Below are 12,520 nucleotides of genomic sequence, written 5' to 3'. Positions count from 1 at the left end.
AATTCAATTCAATTTTATTCGTATAGCGCTTTTAACAATTGACATTATCGAAAAGCGGCTTTACACAATCAAAAGAATTATTTAAGTTTGTATGAGATGTGAACGTGTATGAATCAAAATGATAAGACTGTCCCTAATGAGCAAGCCGAGGATGACGGCGACAGCGGCTAGTAAAAAAAAACTCCCCGAGATGGTAATAGGAATGAGAGGAACCAGACTCAACAGGGAACCCATCCTCATTTGGGTGAAACGGATAGCAGGGATTGATCTGCATCATACTGTGTGAGGCTGAAATATTAGACTACACGATAAAGATTCTTTAGTGCGATCAAAGAAAATGAACAAGTTCTGCAACCATATCCAATCTGTGTGATCTAAACCAGTGTAGAAAATGGCTTCACTGAGACAGACGCCAGCTTGAAATATGTCTACCCATTAGCGAGTGTTATTTCATTATTTCATTTAGTCAGAGATTTTAACTTTGTTGGTCACAGCAGCAATAAATCAGCTTCCATTATGTGTTCTGATTGTTTCCCCCCCCAACACACACTCAAAAATCTTCCGTCAAATCATTCAGTCATTTGTTGGTTCAAACCCATGTGTGCTGCTTTTTGTAAAATTTTAATTGGAGCAGTGAAGGGGAATACCTTTCCCAGATCTGAGCGCTGGAATCAACTGGAGTCTTTTTGAATGATACACTGAAAAAAAAACAAGACTGGTTTACAGTAGCACAAAAGGAGATTTTACAAGGCCAAATCTGAATGCTGGTAGATACATTAAATGCTTTGCTAAGTAGCGCTCATGGGTGAAACTGTACGATTTGGATTCTATTTTACAGTCCATAGATCATCCTCCTTGTCCTCCTCCTCCTCCTCAGGCTTCTAAGATATTATTGAAGGATTAGAATAACGTCAGTGTTCTGCATCCACAGCTATGATAATTTAATGTGCACATTAATCAATAATGAGCAAAAAGGAAAAAAAAACCCATTTCATGTCATTTGTGTTATAATGTTACTGGGGCTCCCTGGTCTATTTTTGAACAAATTATCCCATTAGATAATGAGCTGGTGCTTTCTGAGAAAAACATGCTTCTGCTGGTGTCATATTTTACTAACAAGTTAATGCAGGTCTCAGAGCTTTGTTTAAATCCCAGCCAACAGCAAAACAACAAAAAAAAGGACAAAAAAGCTGGGATTTCTTTTTTGTGCACACATGCTGTCTGTCTATAAATGACTACACACCTTTTTCCAACAATGGGATTATGATGTGGGAAAAGTAACACTTCCTTGGCCCATGAAGCAGGGTGTGTGCTGCAGTGCTGATGTGTACCACTATTCTGTGATGTGGATGAGCAGCAGTCTGAGGCTGACAGCTGAGCAGCATCAGCAATCTGACCCCACAGCACCATGGCGTCTCGCTATTTCAACAAAAATCGATGGACATGAAGGGCACTTTGTGCGCGTATGTGAGTGTTTTTTTTCCACTGGGTAAGGGTGAGGGGAGGGGGGGATCTGTTTAGGCTGCCCTTGCATAACCTTGGTGAGTGTCCCATGAGGAGCTTGGACTCACCCTCCCTTCCCTGTGTAGTCTAACCTTGCCCAGCTAGTCTGACAGACAGATCAGAACATCGATACCAGCCTGCTCCTGCTCGCATATACCCTCCCCCATCCCATACCAACCCCCCCCCCCACCACACACACACAAGCGCACACACTATCCCTGAAGAAAAAAATAAAAATAAAAACATCACATAACACATAATTGCAAAAATGAGTAAGACAAGATATCCACATGAGATATCCGCCTATATGAGAAAATTTGTCTTCATCACTTAAAGGTCTTACAAGAAGTTTTCATAATGATTTCATGCTTAAGCGTACAGATAAGGCACGAGTCAGACTTTAGCAACCTTTGCTATGAATCAATGTTTTGACTACACTAGTATGGTGCTGCTCTCAGTGTGAACTCTCTGCATCCTTAAAAATAAGAACAAAATTGTCTAATAGCTTCGTCATCCTGGGAATCCCCAACATCTGTGGTAAGTGGGTCCAAACGTGAGCAGATTCTTTTTTTTATTTTTTATAGGTATTACATTGCTGGTGCTGCGAAACCCCGAACAACAAGCCCAGCTGACACACACTAGGTACTGAGTAACTTGTTTGTCTTCGAAACAGATGTCTGGCTACAAATAAGATCCAGACAACACAACATCCTTGTTTATTCAGAATGACATATTTGTAGACAAAAGCAGCCTAAAAAGACACAACATTGTAATCACAACACTCAATTTCTGAGCTGAAGAAATGCTTAGTGGTAAACAAGTAATCTGAAACTTTAACATAAAACGAAATGAGAGGTACTTAAATGTATTATTGTCTGCACTGAAGCAAGGAGAGCTAGATAAAAAAAATGTCTTGAGACAAAGTCAGTGTATAGACGGTCATCTGCCTCTTTATGTGTAATTTTCAATAACTCATCTTATTAAACTATGTTACTGCGAATCCACAACATTGCCAACAAGCTTTTGGTATGGTGGCTGCGTGTGCTAGGAGACTTAACCCATGCATATGCCATGCATGTATGGCACGAGGCAGAGTACGCCATGGACAGGGTGCCAATCCATCACATGATGATTCAATAACACATTTCAATTCAATTCAATTTTATTTGTATAGCGCTTTTAGCAATACAAATAAAAAGCGCATATTTTTTTTTAAATAGTTAAATAGTTTTGACTGCTTAAACAAATTGATATAAGGCAAATTAAGAACATAATCCTGCGACATGTGACATAAGGATTTATCCCCAAAGCTGTCAGGAAAAAATGTCATGTCATGTCTTTTAAAATCTCTATTTGGTCAGGGTTATATCCCGTTAATTTACCTTAATGGAAAAATAGGTCTGAGCTCTTAACTGTTTATATGGACGCTTATCTGATAAGATGTGCATCTATTTGCTTAAAGAATTAAATCAGAATCTTTCCTAATTAATCTTGCCCTCTGTGTTCGGATTTGTTAGAAGAATTTAATCTCTGGTTGGATGTCAAGTGGCAAGCCAATCAGTGTTTGCACAGACAATTGCCCTGTGCATTTATTCCAACAAGAGAGGAATGACTGGATCAGGTGGTTACAAGGGAAACATTCTGTTACTTTTTAAACAGATTTATCAAAAGGTTTATACCACCTTGTCATTCCGATTGAAAATTTATTCCAACATGATTAAGTTGTTTACATTATGCATTTTTATTCCTATCGGGGTATTAATGTATACTAATTATTACTGGAATATCAGCATTAGGAAGAAACCTGACCAGCTCACTTAAATGTTGGACATTAGAAAAATCATGGCAGACTCCACACATCCAACTTGCTTTCTTTTTCAGTTCAAAAACCCACAAACCCAGAAGAAGAGCTCTGAAATACCACACCAGTCCACACATCCACTGTTTTTCCCATTCTACAATCCTTCAAAATAAACATCCTTTCCACATCCATTCCCTCTGACATGCAGCACACATCACTTAAATACACAGTAAAATTCGAGGATAATCGCACCTGTAATAACTGCACAATAACACTAATTATGGTCATGGCAACAGTTATAAACCCCTTACACCCCTTCACTCTGCTGTATGAACACATATCACATTAATCTTTTGTACTGTGCTCCTGTACAGATGTATTGTACCGTATTGTATTGTACTGGTCAATGTGCTGTCATGTACGGTGTGTGACAATGCACTAAAAAAGAATTACTTGTACACTCCGTGCATGGAGAATAAAAAATATTCTGATTCATTCAGATTCTAATGGACTGTACAAGTTCACCATAACATTGCTCTTTTAACTTTCTAAAGCAATTACGTTGGGTGTAGTTGCACAGCCTTGTGACACGCCAGCATGTGTATTATATGACGCATAATGTTGACAGTTGTGTGGGTCTTATATCTATGAATACATCTATGGTTGATGTTTGTTTTTTTAGAACATCAGTACTGAAAAACTGAACTTAGGTTTTTTTTTCCCCCTCACTAGCTGTGTGTAATGAAATTATATTTGAAAATCCCATGCCGGCACATGGGAATATCTTTGTCTTTTTCTCTTTTGTTTATATTTCATTAAAAACTATCACACGGCCTTTTATACAGTATATATACAAAAAATGTGTTTAAGTCAAAGGGGGACTTTTGATTGTACAAAATAACAGAAAGTTATGAGAGTAAAAACTCTCTTTATTTCTCTGTGTACTCACCTGATAATGCACTTTGATAACCTGACAATCCCAGATTTTTACTAGTGCGACATCCCGTGTACAGTCCTGACCTTGCTCAAAGTGATTTCCATATGTGCGGATCATTAAAGGAGTTCCTGAGAGTAATCAAGGTAGTTTTCACCCTCATTACTATTTTCTGTTATTCTGCCAAATCAAAAATCCCGGCTTAACACCCCATGTCATTTGGTTTAGCATCCCTATAGCCACTCCCTTCTTCAGATAAGTGTTAATATTTTAATTCGCCAACTCTATCAATATGCGGATGGCAAAACGGGTTATGATCCTTTTAAATGAGAGATGCAGAAGGAGCATCGGAGGTGAACAGGTCTGTCCTATTTTTCATATAAAGTGTAAAGCAGCTGACAACCTGATACTAGCTACAGGAAATGAGAGGTCAGCAATGGCATTTGGCTGAGGAGAGAGAGCGAGAGAGAGAGAGAGAGAGAGAGATGCTCAGATTCACACTGGAATCCTGATGCGTGTGTGTTTTATTCTCAGGAGGAGGCAATGGCTTTAGCTCATATAATAACTCAGCTTTAAATCAGAGGATCAGCCTATCGTCTAGGGAGGTCAGAAGAGGTTAGCTGCAGTAGAGGCAGAACAGTATACAGTATGCGTGTTTAAATAATTGCAGAGAGGGACTGTGACCATATGAGTGTTTGTGTGGGTGTATTGGTTTGTACATGGTTCCTTAAAATTATACATTGAAATCATGATGAATACAAAGAAGCCCTCACCAAATTCTGCAAATTAGAAAAAAAAAATACAGTACAATCGATGAGAATAAACATAATATGATAACACGTGATGAAAATCACTGATAGTGGTTTCTTATGCATGTTGTTTTGTGTATAATTGGGGAAATGATAAGAGAGAAGATAATGAATCTATAATACAAATGAAGCTATATCACAAATTAGAGGTGTGTACAAGACTTTCTTTATTTCTGCCACAGTTTTTCTTCAGTTAAAATATTTAAGGGATAAAGCTTGGACAGAATTGGATAACTAGCACCATACCACATCCGGTTTGCTCCCATATTCATCAACATGCCCTTACTTTGTCCTGTGCGTCTGAAAGCAAAAACCTACGTGATATTTGTGTACACCTTTATTACAAACTTTACCATACAATCCTAATAAGAGGTTCTTTTTAAATATTTACCCATCAGATTTCTTTTTATTGGCTTATTTTATTGCCTATATTCGATATCGAGCTTCAACTTTTCTTACAATAATTTATGAGAAGTCGTTTTAACTGAACAACACAATGCCAAGCTAAAATGACTTCACCAAACTAACTAAAGGTGTAAGACAACACCGGTGCACCTGTGGAGCTTAAAACACACATCACACCTGGCTCCTAAGGCTTTACAGTGGCTTGTCAGAATGATTCACTGCCATATTATCCGTATCATGTTCTGGCTTCTGACGATCTACTTTGTGTAGAAGTTCTCCCTTTAGGCAAAGTCATGAAAATGACAGTGAAGGAGATTTGAATATAAATTTGGTGCTTTTATTAAACGGTGCCGTTAAGAACAGTTAAAAAAATTGACACTTTATTTTGAGGGTCTATATGTGATATATGTAATCATGTTTCAAGTTCTCATATAATGCTTATGAAAAAATTATAGTAATACAGCATCTGTTAGCATTCACAGTAAACTGAAATCGTATAATAGATAATATGAGAATATGATGATTTCTTTTTTTTAATATAAGATTTTAAAAGGGGGAGGGTGTAGGAAAATATGGATTTGTTAAACACGTTCAGGTTTACTACAATCAGGGAATGTGGGGATGCCACAAGTACTTTGTTAATTAGTAATCATTTGGCGAAAATGGCAAAATTATTAAGCATGTATATAGGCATGAGGACAAGAGCCCGGATCAGGGGATCATTGTGTTATTTATGATAACAAGTAAAAGATTTGAATGGTGAAAACGTTTTAAAGAGGCCATACATCCTTGAATGACAATCCCAGGCCGAGGTGGCTCAGAGCCCACTGCAATTGTTCCATAAAAATTCAGTAATTCAAACACATGATCCTTAAAAATCTAAGAATAAATCGTCAACTTGCAGAAGAACAGTACATACAATCATTTATGAAACTCGGCTGGGAGTTACTGCCACATCCCCTGTATTGTCCTGACATCACTCCAAGCCATTTCCACATTTTTAAGCCATTAAAGGAGTTCCTGGGAGGCCAGGGTTTCAGTTGTGGAGCAGTCCAATCATGACAAGGTGAACTGAGACAACTTTCTATCATGTTGGTATTCAAGCACTAGTGATACACTGGGATAGGTACAGTAAATTAGTGTATCAGGGGATTATATAGACAAATAAAGGTGGTTTTTACTCTCATAACTGTGTTCTGTTATTCTGCTCTATCAACAGTCCTGGTTTGACTTAAATGCCTCTCATATTTAGTGTGGGTGGATGTAACTGCTGCATAAATTTTTTATTTTCTGTAAAAGTAACCTTACTGCAAGACGAGAAGAAAATAAAGGACTTATATAATAAATAAAATATAAAGATTTATCATACTGAGAATCAGATAGTGTGGTGGGATTATGTTATGTTGTGTTGCTTTATTCTGTATTGTCTTTGCTTAAACATTTTATATATTGTATTTTAGATGCTAAACACACAGAGAAAACATGAAAGTGGTCACAACACACCAACCTCCTTTTATGCCTCCCAGAGGCAGCATTAAATACTCCCATATATGTACTGCTATTGTACTGGCCATGATGGGGAGCAATCACTACCTTTCTTTAACAAAACAAAAAGACAGAAGGAAAAAAAATCAATAAACCTTTCAGACATTGCATCCATTAGGGAGGGTTGATCCAGACCAACTTTCTCAAATAACAAGGATGAGAAGCATTGGGGGAGAAAAGATAGCAACAAATCATCATATCATGTTGCCTTCCAATGTATTCTATCTGACTTTTTCATCAATTGAAGTGAACATTAGCATAAGCATGTGGCAGGGGATTTGCCCCGTGCACATTTTCTGCTGTTATTTTGAAATAACAATAGGTGCTTTTGTAATTTCACTGGTATTCGTTTTACTAGCACCATGCCACATCCGAAATGACACACACACACACTCACATATGGCAGCAGGGTTCGGGTCCGGATTCGTTTCACGCCCCGGGTCTGTGGGCATGGAGTTTGCATGTTTTCCCTATGCATGATGGGTTTCCGTTGCGTGCTAGGTTAGGCACATCATAAATTGCCTGTAGTATGTGAATGACAATCAGGTGTCAAGCTGGCAACCCAACCCCTTAAGTAATTGGCAGAAATTATATGGATATATCTTAAGGTAATATCCGTTGCCCGATGTGCTGGATGGCATGTGGATCGACCCCAAACCATAGATTTTATATTTAAAATGGATGTATTTATTCAAGTATCACATGCATGTAATATTTAAATAAATACATCCAGTATAAATTCCCAGGGCAGTTAAAAACTATTTAGCTATATATAAGCAACATATGTTGTTAGTCTGTTAGTCATAGTTATTAGTTATAATTTTGACCTATAGCAGGCACACATACATCGCCATAGTTCAAAATCCAAATTGGTAATATGTTTTTATCATATATTCATATACATGACCATATGAGAGAACCTTTCTCAGACATACAGTCATATTTAAAATCTATTACCACTTTTAAAAAGATGATAAAAATCCCAATATTAGGCAAATACAACCTCAGATGAACAACAATATTGAACCTTTTGCAACATAAATAAAGTCGTCCAAAAAAAGGGGGATCTCTATAAAGGTAGAGGTTTTGACAGTTTGCTGGTCTGGAGCATTCAGGTGTGTGTTAATAAAATGATGAAAAGACATAAGCAACGGTTTCAGAGAAACAATTGTTGTTGCACATCATTCTGGAAAGGGTTAAAGAACCATTTCCAAACAATTTGGAGTTCAACGTTCTACAGTGAAAAAGATCAACAAGCAATAGTGGGTCATGCAACAAGAATGTTCGAAGCACACTAGTAAATCTGTGTCGGAATGTCTGGAAAAGAAAAGAATCAAGGTTTTGGAAGGACCAATACACAATTGAAATGCTTTGGAGGGAGCTTAAGAGAGCTGTGCATAAGCCAATTGCCCTAAAACAAACTTACTGTAAGCCATGTTGTAAAGAAGAACGGGTTGCTGCTAAAGATAGATCTACAAGGTTTTGAATTATGTTTTTTTTTTCTTATATTTTTCTTATGTTTTTTCTTTTTTTCTTATATTTTATATTTTGTTCTTATTGTTAATCTTTTGTGTTTTTAAGGTCAGGGGCGGTCTAAGCATTTCACTGCATATCGTACTGTGTAAGACTGTGTATGTGACAAATAATATTTTTATTAGTTTGAACTTAGTATTGTGAACATATTTTTTGGCTTAATGTTTCTTAAATAAATAATGCCACAGTGAAAAAGTTGTATTTGCCTAATACCTGTACTTTATTTTAAGATAAAATTACATAGAATTAAAAGTGGGGTACTAACTTTTAAAGATGACTGTACAGTATACAGTATGTGCATATATATTTTTTGTATAGGTCATCTACTTCAAAAAAATATTATTGTAGTAATATCAATTGTATAACATTATACAATTTACAAAGTATTGTTAAGTGATCCAAACAAAAGGAAAAAACTCCTGTATGATACAATAATACAGTACCTATTAAATACAAAACATAGCTGTTGAATAAGCATGCCATTCTAATGACTAAAAAATTCCTACTTTGCCTAAGCCTGTGCACATTCATTCCTGACTTTATGATACCTTAAAAAAATAATGTCCCATGTATTAGTCTATTAATGCTCCACCCAGGCTCAAGTCATGACAAAAAGAAACGATGTAATACGATATACAGTACAATCGACATATGAATTCGATTCATTCTGGAGGCGAGTTCTTACAGCAAAAAGGCGTATTGCAATATAAATCTTTCCATAGGAAATAATGTAAATACAGATAATCTGCTTCAGCCACCCCAAATTATTACTAATATTACTAATTTCCAACACTATAATCATTTAGAACATTTAGAAAAGACGTACAGTAAATTAAGTAAAATATTAAATAAAAAGGCATTGAACCTCACTTAATTTATAAGTCCTCTTGGCACTGGCTGCTTTTTTAGCCATGATTCATTTCTTAATTTCCACTGAAAGTGGCTCCCTTTTCTTCTTGCTACCGTCCTTGCTAACTTTCTTGGGACCCATGGTGCTATGTCTTCACTAATTCTTGCACGAAAAAAAAGGAAAAAAAATCACAAAAAAAACCTTTTAATTTGAAACTCACTTTGCTTGGCCTTCCACTGACGCAAAGGTTCGAACGTCTCCTGGATACATGCGCAACGAGCCGCTATTCGGGTTCAGTTTCATCCGTACCCACATAAACTTATAGAATTAAATCCATCAAGGCATTTCGTTGCCTCTTAAATTCTATCTTCATTTCTACATAAGGATGTCAGTTCACATGAAGGACTACTAGATACGGTACATATATGTGGACAATATTTTTTCAGTGTGATTGACAGTATTCTGATTAGAAGGAACTGTTTACATGAATGCTAATTTATCATGCACAAAGCAGAATATAACTTTTTTTTTATATAACATGTGCAAAGTGGTTCTGCCTGCTATGAAGTGTTAAAAAAGAATAAGAAGACTTCTCCGACTTGGAGTCTAGGTTAGGCTTCCCATCTTTTCCCACAAATCTCATCTTCTACATTAAGGTTTGGTACAAGAACGCTTGTAAACATCTCTGGTAAGATGTGAAATGGCTCTGCCTCAGCAAAAGAGCCAGTGGATGAAGGTCCAAAGCAAAGACTTCACCAATGTTGTCAATCAAGTAAAACAATCAAAAATAGTTTTACCTGATTGACAACATTTGACATTTTTAACCAACCAGTTTGTCTCAGAAATCTGTAATGCTATTACTGTTTCTATTAGGACCTCAAAGTGCTAAACCTTCTACAGACATGTTTAACTCACCATGGTTGTCTTCAGACTGGTTGAATCCACAAAGCTGGCAGATAGCACATACCCAGCGGTTCATCTCGTCTTCTGTCTCTGCCACCAAGTAAAAGGTTCGTTCAGCCGTTTTGATATCAAATACAAAACTGTCCTGAAACTCTTTGCGCTTGAAAGTGAGTCCTGCGTCGACCTGCTCGCAGCAGTGTAAATCGATGACACGAATGGGCTTTTTGGCGTGGTCATTCTTGTAGTACTCCAGAACATCCAGGTCTCCACTCATGCGTCCACTGCGTAGAATGAACCAGCGTTTCTTCCAAGCCTAAGGAATATCCAAAAAACAGATCAGTGAGCAAGAAAGAGCTACGATCTGAAGATGATTGTTTATGCACAACCTTATGCACCTTGAGGAAGAACTTTGGGTCAGAGTCATGGTGGACACAAAGCCTCAGAACCATTGATGTGGAAATACAGACTGGATAAGTTGCCAGTCCATCTCATGGAAAATAATATAGATGTTTGATTAATTAAAAACACTAAACTGCTAAAAATAAATACATTTGATCATAATTTTAGGAAACATACTGAACAATCATGTATATTTTTTATTGCATAAAACATGCTTAAAAACCAAAAATAAACCCAATACACGATTTATTTTGTAATTTACTTTGCATCAGAAAAGAAGTGTAGATTTTTGAGTGTAGTGAAAGTGACATCGCATAAGAAAGTAAAACATAAACAGGGTTGTTCAGTTAGTGCGCAGATCCTACTGATAGAAATCTAGATTAGGTTCTAAGGAAAGTGTGTTTAAGTGTGTCTGTGTTTGTGCGGCTTATCTGAGACAGGTGTTACTCCCCCATATTGTTTCCTGTTCATATACAGCTGAGGAGGTGGTACGCACACTAAGAAATACACACACAGACACACATACGCACAAAACCACCATGACAACTGCGTCTCTGGCAAACACACCTGTAAGGCTGTAGGTTTGACATACAACCAATGAGATTGTGTTTGCAATAGTAATGGATGTACAGTAGTAATGTAAATAAACAGAACCAAAAATGTACAACCCTAACCACAACGTCAAGTGTAACATGTGGGAAAACGCTTATAACAAACCAACGTGACACACACACACACATCAGTGAACCTTCACTTTAAAGAGAAAAGAAAGATGACCTTTTTTGAGCCCTTAGGTTCCTGGAATAGTGCTTGTCTGAAGAGACTGTATATTCACTATGAAAATGGCTTTAAATATTAGACTAATGGATTTGAATGCTTGAAATGCATGGTTTTGGGAGTCTCGCAGAGACACCGAGAGAGGGATGTTTTGGAGGGAGTGAGGGAGGGAGGGAGGGAGAGACAGCTAGATGATGGAGGGACGCTGTCTGGCCCACAGCCAGCAATCCACTTCCGTCCAGCCTTTTTCTCTCTCCACAACACTCCTGCTGACACAGGATCCTGCAGGCGTGAGGCTCCATCATCGCGCGCACACACACACACACACACACACACACACACACACACACACACACACACACACAGACGGCCACCTCCGCCACCAAAGCAGAGAACCAAGGACACTCTTTCCACTAACCCCCCACCCCCTCTCTTCCTTTTCCTCCACTCAGTCCCACTGTCCGACAGGAAGCGGAAACACGGATCCCACTGCACATCCTGTGTTTTCTCAAGCCTGCTGTTGACCTCCATTTAGAACGTTGTTCTCACACCCTTCTCATAGCCTTGCTATCGCAGTACGGGTCTGTGCGACAAGCATGGATTAGCGGTCTAGCTACGGAAAAACGAGGACATTCTCAGTTACAGTAGTAACATGCTCGGAGTGACTGATTCCCTCCATGTGTCATGATGCTAACAGATTCTGGTCATAGATATCTGAGTTTTTACTTTTCTTTTCCTTAGAACTCTGACTTTTAATCTCAGTAGGTTTTATATAAGATGAAGTCAGAATTCTGAGAAAAAAAAAAAAGAACTTATTTGTTAAGGTGGCCCTAATCCTCTTATGTACTTAGAGATTACTATGTTTCAGACTTTTTCTCTCATGCATGGGGGGCTAGTCAATTGCCAAATCACCACACACACACGCACACTCACACGCACACTCACACGCACACTCACACGCACACTCACACGCACACTCACACGCACACTCACACGCACACTCACACGCACACTCACACGCACACTCGCAGCTAGGGCAATTTAGTAAAGTCAATCACCTT

The 12,520-nt window shown here is 37.8% G+C and overlaps 1 protein-coding gene across 2 annotated transcripts in view; it reads right to left on the bottom strand.

The window, feature by feature from the left end:
- Positions 1–12,520, bottom strand: part of gab2 (GRB2-associated binding protein 2) — a 62,135-nt gene that overhangs the window by 19,946 nt on the left and 29,669 nt on the right. Inside the window, exons 2-3 of one of the 2 annotated variants that reach the window (XM_053507083.1) lie at positions 10,679–11,179; positions 10,296–10,596 (exon numbers count right to left, since the gene is read on the bottom strand). In XM_053507083.1, coding sequence (XP_053363058.1) covers positions 10,296–10,596; positions 10,679–10,732 — 355 coding nt within the window. In that variant the 5' untranslated portion in view covers positions 10,733–11,179. The remainder of the gene's footprint in view (positions 1–10,295; positions 10,597–10,678; positions 11,180–12,520) is intronic. The other variant, XM_053507082.1, reaches the window with a different exon arrangement.

The sequence above is a fragment of the Clarias gariepinus genome, chromosome 11 (assembly GCF_024256425.1).
Source record: "Clarias gariepinus isolate MV-2021 ecotype Netherlands chromosome 11, CGAR_prim_01v2, whole genome shotgun sequence".
Lineage (NCBI taxonomy): Eukaryota > Metazoa > Chordata > Actinopteri > Siluriformes > Clariidae > Clarias > Clarias gariepinus.
This window is presented reverse-complemented; position numbering and strand designations above follow the sequence as displayed.